Here is a 25,586-nt window from a genome sequence, read left to right on the forward strand (position 1 = left end):
TTTTAATCGGCCGCCACTTGCCGGGACGATTTTTGCGACGCATGTTGGGAAACGATCGTTATTCAAACGGGCGTTTTAACGGATAGCCGGATAATTTAAATGACTCGATACGGAAATGTGTCAAGTTGACACATTGCGTGCGAAACAAATGTTTAACGTCGCGCGGTGACTCTCCCGACGATGTACGTATAATTAGTTTCGCGCGACACTTCAAGTCTCTCGCGTAATTAAATTGTGCGCGGAAATTCTACACATTTCTCGCGCGCGTATGTGTGCGAGCATTGCGGGTGATTACATTACACGATCGCGCAATTTTATCGATCGTAATTTTAAAAAGCAGTTACCCAGCCACGCGGATCGCGGATATATTTCCATTGAGAATCTCCCACCGCGAAAAATCGGACTCGTATAAAAGTTTCTGTTTGGTGACGTGCCGTCGCATCTTGGTCGGAGCTAAGGCGACACCATTCCTCCTCGGATATTCCTGCGGCGGCAGGATAAAAGTGTTGAACCATGAAAACCGTGTAACTGCGCAAACAAATTGTTTAACAGAGAAAAACGCCCGAGTTAAGGTGTCGCTTAACAGAATTAACGGAGTTAATCGCGTAATTGCCATCTCTCGAATTAATTTCATCCCTCTTTATCAATCCAGCGCGCGGCAACGCGGTGAACGAATTACGAGACTAATCAATCGCGATTCCAAACATGAATGCACATCCGTGAGACGTGCACATCCGGGACGAAGAATGCGGATCGCTCAATCGTTTCGTTTACGCGGGCGGAAAGTCCGCGCCCCCGGAATGCGCGTCTGGCACACCGCATTTGCACCCTTCCGCTGGTATGCTTGGGGAGGAAGGATCCGGGGGTGTCAAGGGAGGAAACATCTGCGATACGAGACGGCATTGCCGCGGGATTGCGGTTTGCATACTGCAGTCGATGGATGCGAGGCGACAGACAGGCTGAGCTCCTTGTGCCGGGCTGTCGCGCCTCTAGATTAACCGATTAATTTATGCGTGTCCGCGCGAGCGCGATGACGTTTAATCGACTTCGTGAGACTCTGATCGATGATAAGAGGCCGATAAGAGGGCAGGGTGAAAAAAAAGGGAGAAGAAGAGAGGCTGAAATGCGTCGCCGGTTGTTGACGGCGTCGCCAACGAAGAGGACGTCGCTTTAATCGTATCGAGGGAGAAAGAGAGTGCAAGGGAGAGGAAAGGAGAGTGCCCGCGAGAAATAGGCCGTGGAAAACGGGAAATTAAAAGAGTATTAGAAAACCGGCTGAAACGGGTTATGAGGAAACCGGCCTCCTCTCTGTCTCTCTCTTGCCCCCTCCTCATCCTCTTTTAATATTTCTGCTTGCCGTAAATCTTTTTCATCGGGAAATTCGACGGCTCGCGCGAGATGAAATTTATGAACTCGAATGCCGCCGAGCGCGCGCGTTCCCGTGCCTCGTAAGGAGAGGAGGGTGGATTCGCGAGACACTTAACTCGGCAGCATCGGGGGAGATTCTGCAGAAAGAGGAGTAAAACAGAGAAAGAGAGAAAGAAGGGAGAGACAGGAGAAGCCAATTACTTCACCCGAGCGAAGCGAAAAAGCAAAATTCGCAGCGGAAGTTCGTCGGCGAATGACGCAAGCGAGCAGGAGGAGGACGAGGAGGGGTGCAATTCTGCGTTGACGCATCGTACGGCATCGAGTTTCGAAACGAAATATCTGGTTTCCGTGCGTTCGATCTTTTCCGAACCTGCGTTTCGACTTTGTTTAACGACTGCGTTATTAGATCGATACTCTCTTCTCCTCCTCCTTTTCCTTCTCCTCCTCTTCCTCCTCGCCCGCAGGCATAAGAACGGAGAGAGATACGCGGTCGTCGGAACGTTATACCGTTCTCCATGTCATGTCGACGTTACTCATATCGTTACCGTTAATAGGCACGTAAGCGGATGAAACTTTGACGTGTACCATGCAAAGCACGAAGAGTCGCGTTCTCCTTCGAGACGGTTCCTTCGAACCCGCTCTCGTTGTTCTCAATTGTCAACTTGAGAAAAGCTCCTTGCACCAGCTTCGATTTTAGGTACCGAGAGAGAAAAATTTAATATGATAATTTTCACGTAAAAAGGTAGTTTCTCTCCTCTCTTTTAGTTTGCTTCGTATGAAAATTGTACGGATTATCCGCGCGCGCACGGAAAAGTTGTAACAGCTATTTTACAAACAGCCCCGTTTTTCCAGGTCCGCTTCAGTCCATCGTCGAGCGAACTCACGTCGCGAACTGCACCGAGACATGTTTCTCTCGTCCCTTTTTTTCTTCCTGTCTCCCGTGAAAATTGTCCGCGGCATTACGCGGCGCATTACATCGCGCTTTTACGATAAGCGCGATTACGCTTTACGGTGCGTCCGCGGAATCTATATTCCGTGTGCGCGGCTTTCCAAGCTAACGGCATTTTCTCGTAAAAATGTACAAGAAACGAGTGGTCGCCATCGTCGCGGTTGACAGGAAGTTTCCCCTTTTCACCCGCGTGCGAAATTTCAACACCGCCGACGGTTCCGGAAAACATCCGCGCGTCCGCATTAGCCACTGCCGGTGGTTTGCAATTTGCGACGGCCCGGCGAGAAAAACGAATCGATTTCTCGCGTCGTTCCGACAGGGCGAACAAAAAAAACAGGAAAGAGAGAGACAGAGAGAGAGACCAAAAAAAAGAAGAGGAGAAAAGTGGCGAGAAAGTTCGATTCGACAGACGTAATTAGCCGCTTCCGTCGCTCGTTCGTTCGGTCGCGTCGCGAAAATTCTCCCCGAGAAAATTATCGGGATCGGCTGCTCCCCGGCGAATACGACGCCGTAAAATTTCACGGTATCGTAGCGCGAACAATATTGCCGATATTCCCGCGTTGCTTCCCTCCCGAAGCCGCCTCGTGAATACGATGCCCCACGGGCCTCCGTCATGGTTCTACTTTTGTTCTGCGGGTATTCCGCAGTGCCGATTCTGCTCGCCGGTACTGCACTCGTCGTTCCTTCGTGTCGTGCTCGACAACGTCGAAACATCAATGCGCAACGTGGGCTGCATGCAATGATCGCGTAACAGTTAACGCGACGCAAACGACGCAATCAACATGTAACGAGGCAGACGCGCGCGGAAAATAGACGTGTAAATTATGCGCGCTGGCGAATTATAGTATACGCTCTGTGATGCACGTTCGGTTCCGCTCGAGCAAAAAAGAGAGAAGAGAGAGAGAGGAAGAGAGAAAGCTTGTCACGTACAGAGCAGTAATACAATAAATATCCCGTATTGGCTGTATAATAAATCGCGACACGTTTTTTCCGCGAAACTCTTCAAAGCAACCGTGGGGGTGGCGCGCGAGGGAGAGAAGAAAGGAAGAGAACCGCGCGCGCGCTCGATCACGACCGCAAAAGTAGTATTTTATACATAGAGATGATAATACCGGCTCTTCTAACGGAGGGCTTTTAGTAAAAAATGTAAAATTCTCAGGTATCGTACTGCGGACGATATCCCAATGTTCTCCGCTGCGGAACGTTCCTCCGGTACGACACCGCGGGGGATCTCCGCTACTGTTATTCTCGGTTCTCCAGACTCGTTCGAAATCACTGCCGCGAATAAATATGAGCCCGCCGACTGGAAATTTCAGGCATTTACACTTTTAATATGAAACGCCTCGCGCCTTACGAGCAATTGCGAGACGTTACGTCCCTCTGTTTCTTTTCCTTCTTTTTCTTTTTTTTTCTGTCGCGTCGGTATGCATCATGTGGGATTACGTAATTTGCATGTCATTCATTCGGCACGTTTCCAACGCGATTGCAATTAATCAATCGTGCTTGCTCGGTTGCAGGAACAAATCGCGACGTGCGTCACGAGATTTTCATTTGTGACAGAGCGACGATGACGAGAGATCGCGCAGGGCTTTCGAAGATTGGTCATTGTGAGTTCCGCGCGAAGTAAACAGTTCAAATGACCGATAACGGGGAGCAAGTAATAATTCTGAAAGTACGATCTGAAACGTTAGTTTGTCGAGTAGTCGCGCGAAACGGGGCGAAGGACCTAATTCAGCTGGGTAGCTGGGTGCGCGAATTAACGACGCCGTTCAGCACCCTATTCAGGAATCGAATTAACGAAATACTTAATGCAATCGCGCTCAATCTTCATTTGTGAGCCGCGCATTCGCGAGAATGAAATTAAGTCTTATGCAAGAATAACGTCTATCATTGTCAGAGGGAATAATTAATTCCTCCGCTTTGACGCTTGAAATCACCGCTGTTCGCCAGATAATAAGAGGATCTCGATGGCGGAATTTCACGAATCCGTGTCTAAATAGAACTTCTCATTCGGATTTTCTCCGCTCGAGAGACAGAAGGAGAGAGGAAGCACACGTATGCGCCTCTCTAAGAGCATCTCTCGCGCGATAATTCGACATATTCTGACATTAATCTCAATAAATCCTTCGATATTAACGCTGTGAGCGATGTCGCAGCTACGCGCAAAGAATCGATAAACTTTCCGAAACGTGAAAACACATTGGTAACGATCTCTCTCCTCTCCAGAAATTTTCCATTTCTAATGTCATCAGAACAATGAGACGAATCTTCCCTCTGCTGTCCGAAATTGATATTCCTCCTCGAATTAAAATTTCATAATTCGATTTTAATAAACAATCTATCGAAAACTTCGTGACACACAAGGGTCGTCCTCTGTCTTGCTCCACAAGCTAACTCTCCCTTCTGAGAGAATGTCCTCTCAGCTCGGCCAGAGAATAAGGATGTCGCGCGTCTTGATGACAAGAACTCACCCCGGGATGTATCGTGATTTGTTTGACCAGGACTCCGGTGCCGGGCCGAGGGATCCGTCTTTGTCACTTGGTGTACAAAGGGCTCGGAGAGCCCGATGGCGGACCGGCTGACGGGATAAGAAGGGGATCCGAAAGAGTGTCGCGTAACGACAGCTTATTTCGCACGACGTACCCCGGATGGGGTGAGTGGGACGACCGGGGTGACCCGCGGCCCCGGCAAAGAATGCCGGGGAAATGGGGGGAGTCGTGGCGAGAGTTCATCGCTGGCAATCGACTTCGCCCGCTTCCGCGGATCGCCGGGGCAGTTTATTTCCGCTCGACGTGGAGCGGGAGCCGATGGGCTCCGAGGGGGTTGCGTTGTCCTAACGATGTGATTTATCGTCGCCACCTACCGTGCAGCAGGCCTGACAGAGCCCCCTCTCACCCCTGTTCGTCATCGTCAGTACACACGCGCGCGCACCGGGACACCCCCGACGTCGATTTCGAGCTTATCGCACGACCAACGACGATAAGCGGCTTACCGGAAGTCCGTCGAACGGCAAACCGTCGGCGGCCTCGGCTGGAACAGCGCAAACAACATGAAAGTCGCGCGGCTTAAGAGTGGTGAGTGGTCGCGTCGACGCTCGTTCATCGGACACGCGATCTGTACACACGTAGGTACGGATCGGCACTTCCGGAGCGGAAATGGTGGATGTTTCGGTGGATGCTCATCGAAAATTTTATCCCATCGCTTCGCAGCGCTCAGCGTATTTCCGTGAAAATTTCTCAAGAACTCGATAATGTGGACGACGGTATTTTGAGCGCTCGGTCAATCTATCTTGGTAATCAGATCGCGGTAATCAGAATCCGGCCTGCAAACGACTCGGCCATTCATATCCGCGCGTGCGAATATGGCGGCCGTGTAACTTTGGTAAGTGCCAATTTAAGCATCGCGGGCGAACCGGCGAGCCAATTCAGCTTACTTGTCAAACTGTCAGCGTGGTAAGGGCGAGTGTAAGAGCGAGCGCAAACGTTCAACGGATCATAACGAGTGTCGGCTGGACAATGATCGTCAGTGACAACGATTTTTAGCCGCGCGCGATAAACTAGTCGCTCGCTCGAGGAGCAAGTGAAATATCTCTTTGACGTTTACTTACCTCTCGTTGCGGAAGCGTGCCTCCGAAAGAATCGCCAATCTGATCGCCAACGGACGAATCGGGGTGTCAATTTTTGGATTTCAATGATCTCGGCGGACACAGCGTGCATATTAAACAACAAGATTTATTACTCGTATATACAAACGTTTACATAATATTCATTTGACCATCGAATGAACCACGAAGCACGACAGAACATGACATCTGTAGAGAAAACCGACATACACGCCCAGAGACGTTCGCGTTCGGACAGTATTTTACGGGAAGGCTTCCGACGAGGGATAAAGGGGAGAAAGAGAGAGAGAGAGAGAGAGAGGGAGAGGGTGAGAGAAAGAGAACGAGAGAAAGGTGACGGGGAAATACGTCTCTTTTCAACGGCGGAAATTATTGTCTCTGTACACGCGCATTACCGCGCTACGGGGCCACCCTTCTGGCATCACGTCCCCCTTGGAACGAAGCTAACAGCTACCCCCTTAGCTCTAGGTGAAAAACAAGAATAGGAATGTCGACGGTGAGGTCGCTCTTTTGGAAGTGGGCCCTTAATGGTACTTATTGTCTATGTACAAGCGTCGCGTCTCGAATCGCGTTCGACTCACGAATCACGACAGCCTTTTTGGCGGCCGTCTCCGAAGGGTCTGCACCCTTTGACCTCTCCTGCTCGCTCCCTTGAGTCTATATACAGCTCTCCTGAACCCGCGAACTCCTCGTGTAAATGTCGTGCGTGCGATGCACCGGCAGCGTGCTGGGCCGTAACGGACTCAGGCTCTTCTCGCCCTTCTCCGCATAGCCGTTGGGGTAGATCCAGGAATCCTTAGCGTGCAGCACCGACGACGGCGACGGGTAGTCCAGCTCCTCGTGATACCGGAAGTCCTTCGGCCGCTCGGACGGCCTGCTGGACGCGTAGTCCGGCTCGAAGATGTCCGGTCGCCTCTCCACCGCCTTGCTGGGTATCACGTCAGGATCGTCGTCCGGCATTTCCGCGTTTATCTGCTGCTTCAGGTCGTCCGGGTGTTGAGCGTCGTTCGTCGAACTCGGCGCCGACGACGCCGATCGGTCCTCCTTATACTCGTAGCGCGTCGACGGCGGCTCCGCCGGCTGGCTCTTAATCGTCCGCGTCGGATGATTGCGCCGGTACAGAGTCAGCGTGACCCCGACGATCAGGATGCAGATCGCGGTAATCCCGCCAGCGAAGAATGCCACCAGGAGGCTGTAGTCGGTCGTCTCGTCCGCGATGCCGCGACCTGCGCAAGGAACAAGCGCGAAAAATGTAACTCGCATGCAAGATATTCGTTATGTCTCGTCGCATTCGTCTCGAAGCGATTCTGCTCGGATTCCGCGACGCCGAGTGTTTGCAACGCGTGCTGTATTTGAGATAATTAAACAGTCAGGTTGCTGAAGATAGATCGGCGTAATAAAGAAGAACGATATTTTTTTCCAGCGCTCGATGTATCTTCGCATAAGAGGAGTCATTTTATTTTGGAATGATGGAAAACTACTGCTTAAAATATTGCTGAAAGTACTGCTGCGTAATCGACACGAATTCCGCGACTGATTACTCCCCACGTAGAAATTTCAAAACGGTCCAATACTGGGACTGTACCGTTTGCCATCGTGGCAGTACTGGCCGCCAGTATTGTGCCAGTACAGATTCGACACAGGAGTGTAACGCCATGCCGTACTTAATTGCCAATTAATGTATTAATGTATAAATGTATTTTATATATATATATATATATATAAAAATAACCATCCGGAAAACCGATTTAACATCTTTTTCTTTTAAACGCAATATTAATTCCCGCGACATTTACAAAATGATTTTACTAATGTTGTTTGCATTAGTCTTTGTTTATAATATTTAAGTCACAAATACAAATTACAAATACAAATAGTACAAAATACATATTATATATATTTATATATATATATATATTAGTAAAATCATTTTGTAAATGTCGCGTGAATTAATATCGCGTTTAAAAGAAAAAAATGTTATGTTAAATCGGTTTTCCGGATAGTTATTTATACGTGATAACGCAAATGTTTCTAGCGAGAACGTCACGCCTGATCTGGCCATCTATCGGTCGCTGGTGAATCAATATATTGTTATAATCCTATTCTAAAAAAGGCGTGTTAACTTCGTGAAGTTCTTTTTTATCGAATATTGAGACCTCTTTTCCGCGACGAACTTCGTGTGACTTGAACTTCGTGTTGCGAATGTCAGAATGTCATAGTGGCTGTCAGTGCGGTTATATTGACAATTTTATTTATTATATTATCTTTATTTTATTTCTTTTATTTCTTATTTTATTTATAGCGCGCGTAGCGCGCGCCTGTGTTGCTAGTTATATATTATTGGCAACTCTTTGCAGTATTGTGCCAGTACAGATCCGACACTGGAGTATAACGCCGCTGCCGTACTCTGGGCTACCAATACTAGGCCAATGTTGGGCCAGTTAAACAACCTCGGCAATTTCTACGTGGGTCCCCGTTAAAGATTCAGCGACGAGGTCGGGGACAGTTTCATTAAATAAACGAGCTCGCATGAACGATCGACATCGATCCGGCCGCGGCGACGAAGCAATGTGAGTTTCGTTTTTTTTAGAAACTATTTTTACTAAATAAAATTAATACTACCGACGAGTCTTTTTTGCCGTTCTCACATTACAACTGACACGATCGGACTCCTGCTTCGCGCCGCGAGTGAATTCGTGTATAAATTTGTCACGACAGCGTAAAATATGCTGCGCCAGCGCACTTTTTCCTTCCCCCGCGTATCGTCGTTCTTGTTTCCTTATCGTTGTGTAACAAAGTGCAAAAACGGATCAGCGGAACGAGCTGTGCAATCCCGGCGTACACGCATCCAGGATCACGAGGAATCAGGTCGTTTCCGGGGACGATCGAAGGGAGATTTCGATTGCCATCGACGCATTTAACTATGATGCGTTCTCCACGCGCGGCATGATTAACAAACATTAACGTAGCAATAATGACGAGGTGGGCGTATTCTGTCAATTCCGCCACGCAAGCACGCTTTTGAACTCTTCGCTCCGGCTTGTCGGCTCGTTCGTCGATGATGACGATGATACTCGCGAGAAATGAACACGGCCGTTATTGATCGAGTGCATTGAGTTAGTTTCTCCAGCGCTCCAGCTCACGTCACGATGCGATAATTAAGCGGCGATCGGCCGCGTTTTCTTCCTGGATTTCGTCAGGATTGGATCTCCGTCAAAACGGCGCATTTTGCGATCGGCAATCTTGCCGCTTTAACATTGCAGACGAAAATTCACGAGAAAAAATAATAACGACAGAACGAGCATATTAACGACAAATTCCGCATTATTCCGAGACAAGCTCGATTATTAATGTGTAAAAATGGATTGAAAAGTTGGAATACGACCGAAAGGGCACATCCATCTACGAGGGTCATTGAATAAGTCCATAGAAAATATAAATGTATATATATGTATATATATATATATATATATATGTATACATCGTCAACTATCATGTCAGTTATTAGTTAGATATTATATGTCAGATCTTAGTGCCGTTATCTCATATTTTGTGAAGATTTATCAAACGACCCTCTATACAGATTTCCGTTTCAGTATCAAATATCCACATATCACTGATATCTGCAAATCAAAGATCTCGAACCCATTAACGTTACACCGATCACGATCTCGTGCTGAGGAAAATCTCCGTTGCGCACAAAGCGATATTGATTAACGGGCGAGGTTTAATTAGCCGATGCTAATTGGGACGTATCGCATTGGGACGCGATGAAACCATTACGCAATCGTGTGTGTATGTGTATGTGTGTCCGTTTGGATCCCCGGCCGGCAAAGAACATCCGTCCTCATCAGGATGGACGTCTGAACTGATGACGACATCAACGGCGTCCGGGGCTGGTGGTGGAGCGCGCGGGCCGACGTGTCCGGTAAACGAGATTCGCTTTTTCCTTATGTACTTATTGGATCACGGAGGAAACGCAGACAGCTTCCGGAAGCAAAGATTAAGAGGCGGGACGATGGGGGGAGGGAAAGGGAGAAGGAGGGAAGAGATCAGGTTCGGAGATGGTCGGGCTCTTTGGAATTCAGAAAACGCCTCGGTTCGTTAGCCAACGAACGTTGCCTCTCTCTCGCTGGAGTATGTATGTGTGTGTATGTGTGTATTGTGCACCTACGTACACCGTGACGCGCATACAATCACCCGTCACCCACACAATCGGAGACTGGAAACGCGCGAGCGTACCCTCTGTCCGGCCTCGTCATTCCGGGATTTCGTAAGCTCCTTTCTCTCCCCGCGAGCGAGTTTTTCCATCGCCACGCCGTTAAGAGAGAATGTTTACCACCCCTGCGGAGATAGGCGGCTAGAGGGTGTTCGCAGGGAGGATTGGCGCAAGGTTCCGAGCGTTTGGAGGGATGCCCGACAGCGATTCCCGATCTGTGACGATGATGGTGATGGTGATGGTGGCGGGCATCGGGATAAGCCTCGCCAGGGTCGGAATCGCACACATGTGCGTGCGTGCGTGCGTACGTGCGGATACGGTGTACCCACGTTTCCACATACTCTTACACATACGTACGTGCGCACAGCGGAATCGTGCGCGAGCCGACATGAATAACCCATGAGGATGGAAATTAAAGACGATAAATGCAGCCGGAATGAGGCGGCGGCGAGGAAAGGGACTTGGGCTTTATGGGATTTTAATTCAAGGTCCGTGGATGGCGGCCGATTCGGGCCGTACGGGAACGGGAGAAAGCGGGAGGCCGCGCTTTCTCAGGAGCGGGCATCAAGCTCAAGTATAATTGCGACGGAAATTCTGGAACGGCGAGTCGACCGGAAGAGCGACGTTTTTCGATTCTTCTTTGAGAAGACGGTAATTTGAAAGAAAGGAGAACGAGAGGAAGACCTCTATTGAATAATCTGGGAAAGCGCGAAAATGGAAGCTTTTGGGGAATGCGAGGAGCTGCGACGGCTGCAAAAGAAACTGGAATTTCCGGCGCGAAACGAAGGCGCAGGCACCGAAGCAATGCGCGTATAATTGCGCGCCGAGAAAATAAACAGGTAAACGTTTGCTTGTGAAGGAGGCGCTATGCCGAGCCGAGCCGAGCCGAGCGGTGGATGTATGCTCGAGCCCATCGCGCGCAATCCGGTCCAATTAAGTGGCCGGCCGAAACCGTTTCAGAATTCTTTCCACGATGGTCGTTAGCGCTCATTAACCCGCCTCGTTATTATTTCGCCCGCGACCGCGGCAAGATTACGTAATGAAGGTACCCAGTACGGGGTTAATCACGGCCGGCAAATAACTATCGACGTAACGCAATCTACATATATTAAGACCAATAATAATAATCGGAAATTACACGAGCGGCGACGTTCTCAAGTCGAGGAATCGTCTCATAATCTCTCGACGACCTCATCGGAGCGACCTCATCGAGTTCGCCGTAAAATTGCTCGATAAAGGTTTATTCGTCCGCGCGCGATGAACATTCACTCAACTCGACAGTTCCCGAGTAGGTAACTGATCGAGATACGCGCGAGGACTCGTGTTAGATTACGCCGAGCGTGGCGCGATATCGTCGTAATATCGTTAGCGAATCGCAGACTGCAGCAGCGACAGAAGAGACGGAGATGGAACTCACCGGTGGTGTACATCGCTACCCCTTTGAGCGTGACCGGTTCCAGAACAACGGGATCGCTGCGGCCCTTGGCGTTGACGGCGTAAAGATGAAGCCGGTAATTCCGTCCCGGCTCGAGGCCGGAGATCTCGAAGACCGGGCCTGGCGAGGCGAATCTGTCGGTGCGGTTCAGGTAAATGGTATTGACATGATAATCGTTCTCCTCGCTGTAGATCTCCAGCTCGTAATTAATCAACGGCAAACCGCCGTCGAAACCCTCCGCACATCTGACGATCAGCCAGTCCGCGTCCCTCGAGTCGGTGGCTTTAAAGTCCTCGTGACCTGTTCAACACACAAGTCGCAGTCACGGTTCGTTCGCAGTAACGGGTCAAGCTGCGGTTGCCACAGCGGGAAGAAAAACACACAGACTCGCTGGACCTAATTGCTCGCCGACGCCGGGCGTCGTCGCGGCGGAGTACCCTCAATGGGCGCCGATTAGGGGGGTCAGTCCGAATTAATTGGATAATAGCCTCGGATCTATAGACGTGCGTGAGGCTGACTGTACGCGGAGCGCACGCGGAACAGCCGTAATTAGCAATATCGATCGCGAATTACAATTTTAATTAGCTTAACGAATCAACGAATCCTCAGCGCGCCGTAATGAGATCGTAAATCTGCGGGTGTGAGTACGGAAGGTGACTTTTCAACCGGGCTTTTCTGGCTCGCGCTGCGCCGCGCCTCGAAAATTTATCGAGTTCGAAAATTTATCGAACACCAATCTGCGAGAGACCAATATAGCAATTTTTTCCGGCGCGCGCAAGAATGAGTAAATCAACTTGCCGCTTTTACGACAATAATCGCGCGATTGTCCGATCAAATTACTCGAAGCAGGAAGAACTATTCAAGGGCGCCGGCAGACACCCAAGAAGACGACCCAAGACTAATTCACGAGCATTTTCTCGCGCGAATGGAGGGCCGACGAAGGGCTCCCTTCGAGGGCAGCAACGAGGAAACAAGCTGTTGAGCCCTTGCAACAAGGGCAACGACCATAAGGCATCATCCACGATGATGGCGGGATGTAATGGCGCAGTTAGCGGGTCGTTGAGAGGGTTCGCCGGCGACCCTCTCGGCTCGCTTACCCATTCGATGCGCGTAGGGTCCGGTCGACTGGAGGGCCGTGCAGTTCTGCAAGGGATAGGGCTTCCCGGCGACGATTATCTGGAAGAGACAGGGCGTCCTCTGCTCCCCGATCCGATTCCTCGCCCAGCAGGCGACCGTGCCATAGTCCATGTCGGTTTTCAGCGTGTGATTCAACCTGGAGCCGTGCCAGTGCCAGTTGTTGGTGAAGCTCGGCTGCTTGACATGCGCGAATCTCGTCGCGGGCATGCTCATCAACTCGCCCGAGTTGTTGAAGGTCCAGAAGAAGGTGATCGGCGGTGGTTTCGACTGCACGCCGCAGACCAGCGAGATCGTCTCGTGCTTCAGGGCGCCGACCACTTGGGTGGAAGTTCCGTCCTTGCAGATCGGCGCGTCTGAAAATAAAACGGGTGCACCGGCTGCTGCTGCTGCTGCCGCTGGATTCAATTTACCACTCGGTGGCGCGATTCCCCTTTCTCCCTCCCGCCATTCGTTTGTTCGTTTTTCCCTCGTGGATGCCACAGCGGGAGGAAGATAAGCAGGGAAATTCCGCACCGCACCGTGCCGGTGGTCTTCGATTTCCGTTTCTCACCGCGGATAATTGACGCTTCTATGCAAACGCGATTTATCGGCCACGCCGCGTTGATATCGAGAGATGAGAAAGATAATCGAGCGAATGCATTGATAAAATTAGATCAACGAGAGGACGACGTCGTCGTCGCGGCGGCGGCGAATAATGGATGGAAAACACTTGGGAGGTCTTAAATTCCGAATCAATCAAATTCCGAACATCCGGAACGGATACCGTTTCCAAGAATGAGAGAATACTCACACATCACTTCGAGGGTGACAGGTCGGCTGATGGACTTTCCTTCGACGTTGGCCGCCATGCACGAGTACTCGCCGGCGGAAGCCTTCGTGACGCTCTGCAACACCAGCGACTGTCCACCAGGGAGGATTATACCTGCTGTGGTATTCTGATGCAACTCCTTGCCATCTTTGAACCACAGCAGCTTATAGGACCTAGGATTCGCCCGGATGTCGCACTCGAAGTACACGTCGTCGCCCTCGTTTATGTCGTTCGCCCTCAGACTCGACCCCAACTTGATGCTCACTACCGGCGCGTCTGCCAGGCATCGAGGGCGAAATTGTTGTTGAATAAAAGTCACTGGCAAATTACTTTTAAGATAGTTGAAACGTGAAGGAAACGTAAAATGTAATTTAAATACATGGGACCAGCACGGCTGACCGTCGACTGCGAGGAAAATGGGGGACACCGAGATTGAAACTGTTAAAGAGAAATTTCGCTTGAGGACGACAATCATCTGGATTGCAATTTGCAGGACGACCTGGCACTTGGGACAAGCGAGAGAGCGTCGACTTACAATACACCAGCAAATGCCACTTGTCCTCTAAGGCACTGTTGGGCACCACGGGATTCTCCGCCCGGCACATCAGAAATTTCCCGTCGTCCTCGATGGTCGGCACGTAGCTCAGCACGCTTCTCGTGACGTTCGGACTGTCTGCAAACTACGAAGAACTCAGAATCCACGCCAGCGCCGACGTAGGGGTGCGTTCCGCACGCCGGAAACGGACGGGCGTCCGCGCTCGCGGCGGATATACTCACATTTCTGGCCATGTGTTTGACTTGATGAGTCCCCTTCCACCAGGTGATCACTGCCTCCGGCCTGGAACCTGAGCTGAGACACTCGATCTCGTAGGTTCTTAATGCCGATAAATGGGATCGTTTACTCGTAATGTTGACCACCAGCGGCTTCACTGTAACGAGCAATCGCAATACAGCAAAAATGCACGATCCAGCGCGGAGTGTCCATTAAAACACCCCTTTCCGATCCATAGAAGTTACATGTATAATAATAAATATTCGACAGTTATTTATTTTAATAATGAATCTCAAACAAAATTAATACTAGAGATAAATTCATTGTGCGAAATATAATTGTCAAACGTAATTATAATTTTCCATTGGTTTTTACATTGGTTTTCTAACGAAAGATTTCATGTAAAAGAAAAGCATTTAAAAAAATAAAAGCATTTAACGAGAGCAATTATTGAAAAAGAAAAATTTGATCATGTCTTGTCTTCCTTTGTCCAACTGATACGAATATTGATACACTCACGGTTCACGTCGAGGATGATCTCGGAGGTCAGTGGTGTCATGAGCTGAGTGTTGTTCGCCTTGCAAATTAACCTGGCCCTCAGGAAGTCCCTCGTGACCTTCGAGATATCCAGTCGATTTATCGTTATATCCTCGTGCTCGTGCGTGTACGTGTCGTCCAGGACTTTGCCCTCGAAATACCAGGTGACCTTTGGCGGCGGCGACCCTCCGATCACCTCGCACAATAGGGACATCTCGCTTCCCTCGTTAAGCGGCTGCAATATCTTAGCCAGGATCCTGCTAGCGCCGGTGTAGATCACCGGCTTTTTCGGCGGCACTGCCGGCAGCAAATTCAATTCAACTCAATCGCCCGGCTCGGATCGTAGCTATTCATTCTCGCGATATCAAGGGAGCCGCCTCTCAAGGTAACGAGATCGATCTCGCTCTCTCATTACGAGAGTCCACGCGATCTTCATCGTGATTTGATAATTAATGCGCGGCGTATGACTGCTTAAGCCGATTGCGATGACCGCCACCGAAATCGGACCTGCATTACAGCCACATCATTTCTATCAAGCTTTCGTAAGCGCGCACATGCAGCCAGCGACTCGCCGCGAGATCAAGACGCTACGCTTCCGGTTCCCTTTGACACTTTTTCAGCCGGCGCGCAGCGTGAGGCTAACCACAGGTGAGATTAACACCTGTTGAGCCGGCGAGCTTATGCCTATCTCCGGTTAATTGATTCAAAATCGCATTAGGAACCGCTGACTGCATCGACCCGCGTCAACCTTACATCCGAACGCATCGAGCCACGATGATTCGATGCTGTTTGTTCCTGCAACTCGCTGGAACTGATCCAATCCGCTTCTGTCTTCTGTAACTCCCGTAACTTCATTTCGTCTCCGAAGTGACTTCCGCTTCACTTCCGCGTGACTGTCCAACATGCGAATCGGATCCGAGATATCATTCCTGTCCGCTTTCCGCGGTTACGCATCTCCCGCCGATCCGGCCGGATATAATGCAAAACGGATAAATCACGGGGGAGCGAGTGGAAGAGTAGTAGGTAGAGTTCGACGTATTCGCTCGATTAAAATCTCATGAAGCGCGATCCGTACCCGCCAGCCGCTCGTTGCCGATAAGCCGCGATATCGCGTCACGAAATGCGACATTCTGTCGTAATAACAGATAATATGGATGGCGGTGAATAATTGAGATGATGCTCTCCGCGATCCCACGCGTTTCTAGACCGCCTATAGCTCGCCTCGCTTTTTCTCAATTATTAACCGCCCCGTCCCACTCGATCTCGTGCGTTACACCGAAAATGGCAGAAATAAAAAGCGCGAATTCTGTATTTCGATATTTCGGTAAGAAGATAACTGTTGCTCGGAATCTTCCCGGAAGCATCATAGATGATCCAACTGGTATTACGTGAATGAAACGATAAACGGCAAATTTAGCAAAGATTCTCCACGGCTCCCTCGCTCTCACGGTGGTTTAAGACTAAATTCCCCCATTTTTTTCTTTTTCGCCAGCGAGACTCACCTACGACCGCCAGATTGATCTTCTGATTCTTCGTGGGGCTGTTCTTGAAATCCACCCTGCATCTGTACACGCCACTATCCGTGGACTCGAGGGGCTCTATCTCCAGCTCGGCGGGCTTCACGTTCGTCCTCATAACCGCCCTTTCACCGAACACGTACGGGTGCGACCAAAGCTTCGCCTGCGTTATCTGCCGCCCCCGAGCGTCCACGCTGTATATCGGCTCGCCGTCCTTTTCATCTTTGTACCAAAATACCATGATGACCGTCTCGTCTTTAATCGGTGGATCGATGTCGCAGGGCATCCGAGCTTTGAAGCCGGCCACCGCGCTGACGTCCAGCACAGGCACTGAAAAGCACGGGCAAGCCACAGGGTTAGCCTCACAGAAGGGCATACGGTTCTTCGGGCTACCTTAAGATACGCAGATTCCACTCTGAACTCACCCCGGACTCTCAGTGAACAAAACTCGCAGAAACGTTTCGTTGCATAACGCAATTAATGAATTTATTATAGTTTACTGAAACATTAATTAATCAATAAAATCAGTTGTACAATATCGCGTTGTCCGCAAACTACCCTCCTCGGACTCCGCAGGCCACCGCAGTCTCGTCGAAATGTTCGAGAACGTCGTGCGAAAGTATACGCTTCAATTATTGTGCAATTACGTAAAACGCATTACGGAGATCCCGACACGACGATCCTGCGGCGAGTCGCGCGTACTTTCGAGCAGTAGTTTGTGTCACCCTCAGTTCCCCGCAACTGCGACCCACGCAGCCCCGTATGCGGCCAACAACGCGCGGTGCAACCCTCATGCAACCCCCGTCGCCGTACGTTTTCTCGGTGAAACCGCAAATTTGGAGTTTTAGTCAGTCACCGTCGGCGCCGATCGAATTACTGCAAATTGGTCGGACGGTTCAGTCGAGGCCGAGCACGAGGGACAATTCGCGCGCACACACAAACGCGGGCGTCACGTACACACAGGGTGCACGCGCGGAGGAACAAAAGTTTCCGCGCGACGTGGCGCGGCGCACCCTCGCCGATTGGCCCCACACACAAGCGGGGTTGAAACCCAATTAATCGGTCTACTTGCCGATTTATACCGGCGCGGTGGACGCGCCAACTGCGGGTTGGCACGACTTTATTGGCCTTCATAGCCGTCTCATCAATCGTCCCGGCACCTAGCAGCCGCCGACCGATCGACCGCCGGCGGTCTCGTTATCCTCTTTCCCTCTTTAACCTTAGACGTAACGAGTGCCGGGAAAATTACCCCCGAAACGGGCATTGTCGACCGCCACCGCCGTCGGAGATTAATTGAGCGCGAACGTGGTCGACATGTATCGGCTTTTTCCACTGCGAAAGTCGACGAGGGAGCGGGACGCAGCTTGCCATCGTATGATCTCGAGTTTATCGGGGAACCTCGGTCTGATTAGGAATGACTGTGTGCGTAAGAAAAAAAAGAAGCGAGTTCGGGAGAGGATTTTCTTTGCACGAATATTTCAGACCGAGATTTTGTTTTTTTCTCTTTTTTATTTTTTGTCAAGTCATCGTCTGAGTAATTGTTGCTTCGATACTGCCACACGCAGCAATCACGCAGGACTTCGGCCGGCAACAAATACAATATTTTTTGTCTTTCCGATTTTTGCGGAAAATTTTCTCTGCTTCCTCCGTTTTCGGTCTCCCCTAAGCAAGATTGAACGGACTTTTCAACGTTATTGATGGAGCGCCATTGATTATATGCGTCGACGGGCATCCTCGCGCGCATCCGAAATTCCGCGCGGCAGGGCTCGCGATCAGTGCGAGTTCTGAGATTCATCACGGACAACGAGGACGACGGTGTTAATGATACGTTGTAATTAATGCCGGGTGATGAATGGTCGTACGCACGCGGCAACTCGTTAACAACACAACGACAATGACAACGCGCACACGTGGCAGCGCTCTCACACCTTTACGCTTCTCCGACGATACGTGACTCTGAATATTCACACGATCATTCGCGCGCGTTATCGGAGCTGTCCGGATGAATCCACAGGCACTGTACAGCAGCAAAACGCGATCAGAATATATCTCTGAAGAACGAATTCAGCCACGTCGCCGCGCGCGCTTTGATCGCGCCCGAAGCGTCGCGCTCCTCCGAGCGGACGCCGAGTGGAACGGTGACGATCCGCGCGCGCGGCGGAAGTGACTCAGCAAGCACATGTCGCGATATTACGGCCACGGGTTACGGACATAATCAGTCGCGGACGTGCTGATTAAACGCAGCGGGGGGTGGCAGCCGGAGGTGGTGGCGGCGGAGAGGGGGAGGAGAGGGTCATTAATGCCGCAATTCAAATGTTAATAGCGCCGGCGAGTCCTATTACCTCGTTAAATCCTCTCATGAACCTTGCAAATTGATGACTTAGACAATGAGCCATCGACGCAGCGAGTCCGCGTTGCGCGCCACCCCCAACACACCGACACTTACGTATTCCGCGTGCGTTCCGTACGTACGTGCGTGCGTGGGTGGGTGTTCTCCATCGTGCGTGTATCGCATTTACTTGAGAGAGCGTGAGCGAATATCCGTTTCTCGGGTAACGTGGAACACATATGTATCCGGCCGACACGACGATCCCGGAGTAATTATTCAAAGCAAACATGAGCGCCGTCGTGGATCGGTAATACATCGTATTACCCGCGTCCCGAATACACACGGGGATACACCGTGAGCGCGTGCATATACGGATTTAAGCATGCACGATGTGAGAAGGGGATGCACGATACGTGGAAAGGGGATGCTAAGCAGCGCGTCATTGACTGGTGAGCGAAACCGGGATTGTCGACGACAAATCCGGTCTCGTCTCGATCTCGACGCGTTCTTGGCGATTCTTTCAGGCGAACAGTAGGAAAGAAGCAGGCCGGATTGCGATTTACAACGGTGCGCTGAAACGATGACTGGAAATTGCTGCGAGGTGCGCGAGCGAGCGGCTTGCCGCTTCTTCTGAAAATGTCGAAAACCGATTTCCCTCTATGGCGGCCGCGATGTCGATACTTTGGCCGACGATTCTCGTCTAATACGCAAATTCAATTTGCACGGGCGCGAGCACTCGCCGCTTTGAGAGCGCGAGCCTCGTAATTCGACCAAAGCACCGCCTGTAAACATCGCGGGGTGTGCAAACGCGGGGGCAACTTCTTCTTCTTCTTCGCTGTGGATTCAGGCATCGTTGGCGAACTGACGGCTTCTTCGCAAACACACGGAGGGTAGAATCCCCGGCGCAACCGGGAAGCAATAAAAAGAAAGTAGTGGGGTAGTGATTCGAGGACGAACTGGCTAGCGCGAGTCGCGAAAATTGTATTTCGCATATTTTCGTATATCCGCGTCGAGCGAAATTTCCGCGCGGTATTTGCCGTCGATAAAAAAGTAAAGAAGGAGAACCGGCAACGTACGAAATTCCGTGGCAGCCGACAATTGTCGTTACGTGTTCGCGCGGATCCGCGAGGGATACGAATGGCCGGCACTTCGACGCGCGCGGACGGAAAGCGCAACTTTCCTGCCGGGACGAAGAATGCGCGGTGGGAAAACTTTGACAAAATGCTCTTTACGTACTTTCCCGGCTGGAAAGCGGGAAAGCGGTAAGGAGCACCGGGAAACAGGACATTGAACGAATATTCCATCGCCTCAATGGAGAATCTCTCTCTCCTCGAGCTTGCCAGCAACTTGACCCAGTCTCCGCGAACGGAACAGCACGCAAACACGACGAAACAAACTCCACTGCGAAGGGAGAAACACAAAAGAGCCTCGACTTCTTTGCGAAAGAGCCAGCGCGACGCTTCGCCGATCTCGATTACGTGCCAATCGCAGGCGTCGATCCGTCAAGCTGAGATCCACTTAATTTTCCGCGAGGTGATCAACTTTTGCCGAAGAAACTGCATTGTTAGACACCGTTAGAGCCCGCGTCCGCGCATTTCCAGCTGCGACCTCGTTTGTGCCGCCCCCGGAAGCGCCCCTGGGACCAACGCTGGGGACGGGGGAGATTTCTCTATTGTGTACGCTCACAACTTCGTTAGAGTGGACGAATCCAGGCGGCGACGCGGGCCGAGTGCTAACGAGCGATTATTAAACTCATTAAGATGCCATAAATTCCCGGAGCGCCCGTGGCGATTATTATCATCGGCCTCTTTAACTTCGTAACGTCGGTAACCCGTCCGGGAGATGCGCGTGTAAACAGCGGGCGGTGTGCAAACGTGGCGCCAGCTCCTTTACTGCCGCATCCGGGAAAACGACGTCACGCCACCCCCGAAACCACCGACTGAACAAACACGCGCCGGTATGACGAAGAAAGCAAACCTAGGGGTGAGCGAGGGATAAGAAAAGGAAAGAAAGAGCGAGAGAGAGAGAAAGATATACACGGACGGATGTAGACACCGACGAATGGAGAACGCGGCGAGGAAGAGAACCAGACGTGCCGGGGGTGCGGAGGAGAAAATTAGACGAAAGTAGACGAGGTGTGCGAAAGTACGAGCGAGCGGAAGCGCCAGCTACGCGAGCCAATTTATGATAAATTATTTAACGAGTCCCGATGCGGCGCGGACAGATGCGGAAACGAGCGGACATATCCGCGCTGTTTTTGCCCGGGTGTTTTTCGCGTGTTACGCTGATACTATTGATAATGATGATAACCAGCAAATTCAAAGGATCTGGCTATATAATTGGCACGTGGTTGGAACGACAAAGGTCCTCAGCCGAGTATTGAATCGATCGCATTACTATCAGAAGGGCGAAGGAGGATCCGTTCGTCGTTATTGCATCCGGAGAATCGCAAAGTTCTCGGGAGTGGCGGAGGAGATACACACATACACAACATACACGTGCACATGCACACGTGTATTGCGTAATTCGCTGCTATCAGGATTCCTGGCGTTTTGTGACTCGGCGTAACGGAGAACTTCCGTTTCGCGAGTCGCCCCGCGTTTGTCGGCCAATAAAATCCAGATTGCATCCCGGTGAACACAAGATCCGAAGAACGCGGCGAATGCTGTCCCTTGATTACGCACTCTCTGTCGTTTCGCAAGTTCCGCCGAAATACACCGGGTACTGCGGTACCGGAAATCCGGGGAAAATCTGTGCGTTTTCGCGTCTCTGCAAAATCGGACACCGCTCGCGGCGAATTAATCCACGGCGCGCGCGGATTTCGGGGGCTGTCGTTATCGGATCTCGACCGCGGGATTCTCGATAGCCGCCGATACGCAGAGGGAGCGGGGGAGGGGACGAGAGGGACGTTGCCTGAAAAATTCAATCGGGCGGCGCGACGTGTTCCATTATTTTTATCCGCGATCTCCAGCCCGGCGTTTAATGTTTCGCACGCCGTTTGCTCGAACTTGCCTCGCGGTGACACGCGAAATCGAATTTTACGGTGCATCAGCCACGTAAGTTTTTTTTCCCTCCCTCTCGTCCCGGCGACCGTATACGCGCGCATTACGTCCCCGACTTTTGTTCGAGGGACACATGTGTCTCCTTGCAGTCTAATATACGACCACGCTTCGGCGAGCATCGCAATTCTCACGCCGGAGTAACCGGAAGCATCGAGTTCGAGAGATTCGCCCTGTTTTCTGGATTCAGCATCCAGCATTAATTTTATCACGAAGAATGCGGTTCTGCTTAAAAAAAACATACAGGAGTTTCTAATCTCGTCGAATTTTGTACGGAATTAATTCCGTAATTACGCCGCACCGTTACGCGTGCACGTGACTTCATTACCTGAAAGTAATCGAAACTCGACTGCGATGGCTAATTAAATATGAGATATTCAGTTGCGTCAGGAGAGGAGATATTCCCAGTAGTAAATGATATATCACTCCGCCATCAAATTTAGATGGGTTTCTGTGACGGGGATTGAAAAATCTCTCGCGGAACCTTCTTCGGATCCCGGAGAATTAATTTAGCGCTCTGTCTGGGAGTGCGGTGTCCGAATCCGCAACAGCGGACTATTTTCCTCCACTTTCGTTCTTATGACTGGACCTAAAAGGACTGGAACCAAAAGGGAAACGCGGTAAAGTAGGTACACGCACGTCAGCCTAATGCGATAGCTGAACGACGCGTGAGGATGCGTGTCGGGTCGTCCTCACGGGCGAGTGTCCGAATATCCTCGGGCACGTTCCATCCACACGAACCATGTATGAGTAGTCGATCGAGCAGATGCTCGAAACGTTGCAATCTCACTTAGGCAGCGGCGTGTAAACGCAGGAGATACCGGCGCGCTGGCAGCGATTGATAAGGGATGACTGACGTGACCGATAGTCGTCGTAATAACGCGCATCTGTGAGGGGAGGGTTTGGGAGGGCGAATGAATCATCACGAGTATTTTTAGAACGAGTCGCGTAAAATCAATCACGCTCCTCCTCCTGCTCGGACCTGCCGCTCGAATCCGACATGGAGACGACGACGTATGTTATACGCGACATATGTCGCGAGAACGCTCGCGAAACGCGCGCGGAGCCAATTACGCTCGGCTCGCCGTCGAAAATTCTGGCACACGCCGGATTACGTAATCCCGGAAATTACGTGCTGCGCTTACTCGCGGCGACGTCTCCTTCGTTAGAAATAATCCAGAGACCGGAAACCCCGGGATGACGCGCTGAACCGGGATTGTCGATTCCGAGGGCCGAGCGTATGCTGTCGGCGCGCGGTCTTCGATGTTGCACACGTCGTTGTACACATTTCAGACCGTGTTTGCCTAATGTAATAACCGCGGAATCGTTGTGACAGAACACATTCGTGCACCTTTGAATTCTGTCTGTATAACAGAAAAACTTTCTGCTTGCAAACGAGGACTCAGCGGAACCGAAAGCGTCTCCTTGTTTCTCTCTCGCGCGCGCTGACTTGTAATCATATGTTACGCGCGGATACGTTACACGCACAATAAGAAGATCGAGGAAGCGAGCGACACTGCAGAGAGGACGGAAGAAACGGGGGTGAGAAGAAAAATTGAAAGGACGAGAGATCGCGAGAGGACACGCGCGCGAGGTGAAAGGAGGATCGAAGCGGTGGAAGCTTCTCGAAGAGAGAACCGGGAACGGGAGAGTGGATTATTATGCGACATACCGTATGCATGAGACTCCCAGGGGAGGAGGGAAGAGAGAATGGTGGAAGTAACTCCTGTCGTGCGGAGCAGGTGCGACAAAACCGGTCGCGTCTCCGCGCCGTATTTACTCGCGCGCGGATACGCGGGAACCTGAATTCCTGCCGAGCGGGTATTCGAGTTTCATCGGGCATATGGGTGTCTCTTTATTGGGGGAGGGAGAGAGGAAGAGGCAAAACGGCGAAGGAGAAATCCGTGTCGAGAACGCCGGAGAAACCGCGCGAGGAGGACCGGATGTCCAGTCCGATTCGCTGTTGTGAATCGATCCTGCTCGCTCACTCGGCCCGGCCGCGTGTCCGGCTTGATTTTGATCGCAGTTTAAGCGTCGCCGGCAATTAAAGCGAGATTAAAGTTAACCGGTGTTGATGGCACGCATGGGGTTCCCATAAAGGGCCCATTAAACGGCGTCCCGCCGGGAGAACTGGACTCGCCGTCTGTCTCGGAATTAGTCCGCTCCGCGCGCGGCGCGCTTGCCTAAGCCGCGTCTGTCATCGGGGTTGAAGACACGGGGTGAGGAAGTGCAAGAGGCGGGAGGAAGAAGACGAGAGAAACCGCGTTGCATAATGGAGAGACGACGAGCTGATGGAAAGCGGGAGCTTCTTTTTCCCTGGCGGACAAAAGGAGGCTGTCGCTCGGCTCCGCGGCGAGCAGCCGGCGTACAATTGTTTCGAGGATTTCCGAGGATTCCCAGCAATTCTCTTTCTCTTTCTCTCTTTCTCCCGACGAAAAGGAATCGTGCTACTTTCGGTGCGATCGATGCCGGCGTGGCCGTTTCTTCTCGGCGGAGCCTCGGCCGCGCTTTCTTGGCGGCCAAGAAGCGTATAAAGATCCGGGCATTAGGGGATGGTCCGTCGGCTGGCCGTCCGGTCGAATGAATCCAAATCCGCGGGATAAAGTGGAAGAAAGCGGGGCTCTGCGACGAGGGATGCTGCGAGCGGCATCGCGCGATCGCGAGATCGCGCTCACCGTGCCTTCTCTTTGCCACTTTCCTCGCTTTCCCATCGCTTTTCCCTTTCTCGCTCTTCCGCTCGCGTCTCTTGCCTTTCCTCCACTTCCTTCTTGTTTTCCCTCCGAGACTTGGATGTTAGTCTCCACCGTCTCCCCGGTTAGATTTCCTTCCAGACGACTTTTCCGAGACAATCGGTGGGCCACGGACAATCGCGCGAGCCAATCAGTCCCGCATTGAGTTCTGGGACTTTCCGCATCTCCGTCGCGTGTCCCCGGATACGTAGAAGTGGGACGCGGGCGCGGACACACTAGGAAGAAGCGGGACGGAACAAAATAAGGAGACTCCTAGCGGATCGTCCTTTCGGCAACGAAACGAAAGCAGCTTTTCTCGAGTTAGCGGTTGGCGTTTCGTTTCGCGGAGAAGAGCGGATTACCGTGGAAAGGGAGAGAGAGAGAGAGAGAGAGAAACAAAAGAGTGAAAAAGAAAGAGAGGAGCGAGGAGTGAGATACGAGGATTAATAAGAAGACAATCAGGATTGACGCTGTAAATAAACGGAACAACGGACTGACAATCGGATGGACGAACGGAAAAAGGTTTTCCGGTTTCCCGAGTGGTGATTTGGACCGTAACGGAAGCTGGTATTGGTCCGAGGGAGACTTATCGGGCCCCCATAATCCACGGGAACCCCGGCGTTCGCTCCGCGGAATATTCCTTGCAACGATCGCACGCGATTAAGAGCGATCCGCGCGCACGACGAGGAAGACGACAAGGATGACGACGACGTTTGTCTCGAGCGAAACCCATTAGCCGCGCTCGACGAGAAAATGCGAGCGCAATCTGTAATCCGTGAATTATGCGCGATTCAAATGAAATTACTCCATATCCGCGCGACGTAACGGGATTACCAGCGAGGTCGCACGCTCTCTCCGCCACCCCTTCTTCGCCTTCTTCTCACTCACGGGGTGCACTCTGATTGCCTATTAGTCTTCACCGACCGTTCTCACCCGGGCGTCCATCTACGCTGTCTCCGTCTCTGTCTCGCCGCGTGTCGCGGCGTAATTGAACGAGCGTGCAATCAGCGATAATCTGCTGTGCAGACTGCACGCAGCAAGGAGACACCGATTGGAAACGGTCATCAGGTGAATCATCAAGTAAGAAAATCCACCAGAGGCTCGT

At 51.4% G+C, this 25,586-nt stretch overlaps 1 protein-coding gene across 1 annotated transcript in view; it reads right to left on the minus strand.

Annotated features, from left to right (window-relative positions):
- Positions 1–6,028: 6,028 nt before the first annotated feature.
- LOC105274945 (hemicentin-2) overlaps positions 6,029–25,586 on the minus strand; it is a 29,489-nt gene continuing 9,931 nt past the window's right edge. Inside the window, exons 2-9 of the mRNA XM_011331443.3 lie at positions 16,350–16,694; positions 14,830–15,144; positions 14,316–14,467; positions 14,074–14,218; positions 13,521–13,814; positions 12,691–13,083; positions 11,576–11,893; positions 6,029–7,165 (exon numbers count right to left, since the gene is read on the minus strand). Coding sequence (XP_011329745.1) covers positions 6,597–7,165; positions 11,576–11,893; positions 12,691–13,083; positions 13,521–13,814; positions 14,074–14,218; positions 14,316–14,467; positions 14,830–15,144; positions 16,350–16,694 — 2,531 coding nt within the window. The 3' untranslated portion in view covers positions 6,029–6,596. The remainder of the gene's footprint in view (positions 7,166–11,575; positions 11,894–12,690; positions 13,084–13,520; positions 13,815–14,073; positions 14,219–14,315; positions 14,468–14,829; positions 15,145–16,349; positions 16,695–25,586) is intronic.

Source organism: Ooceraea biroi, chromosome 1 (assembly GCF_003672135.1).
Source record: "Ooceraea biroi isolate clonal line C1 chromosome 1, Obir_v5.4, whole genome shotgun sequence".
Classification (NCBI taxonomy): Eukaryota; Metazoa; Arthropoda; class Insecta; order Hymenoptera; family Formicidae; genus Ooceraea; species Ooceraea biroi.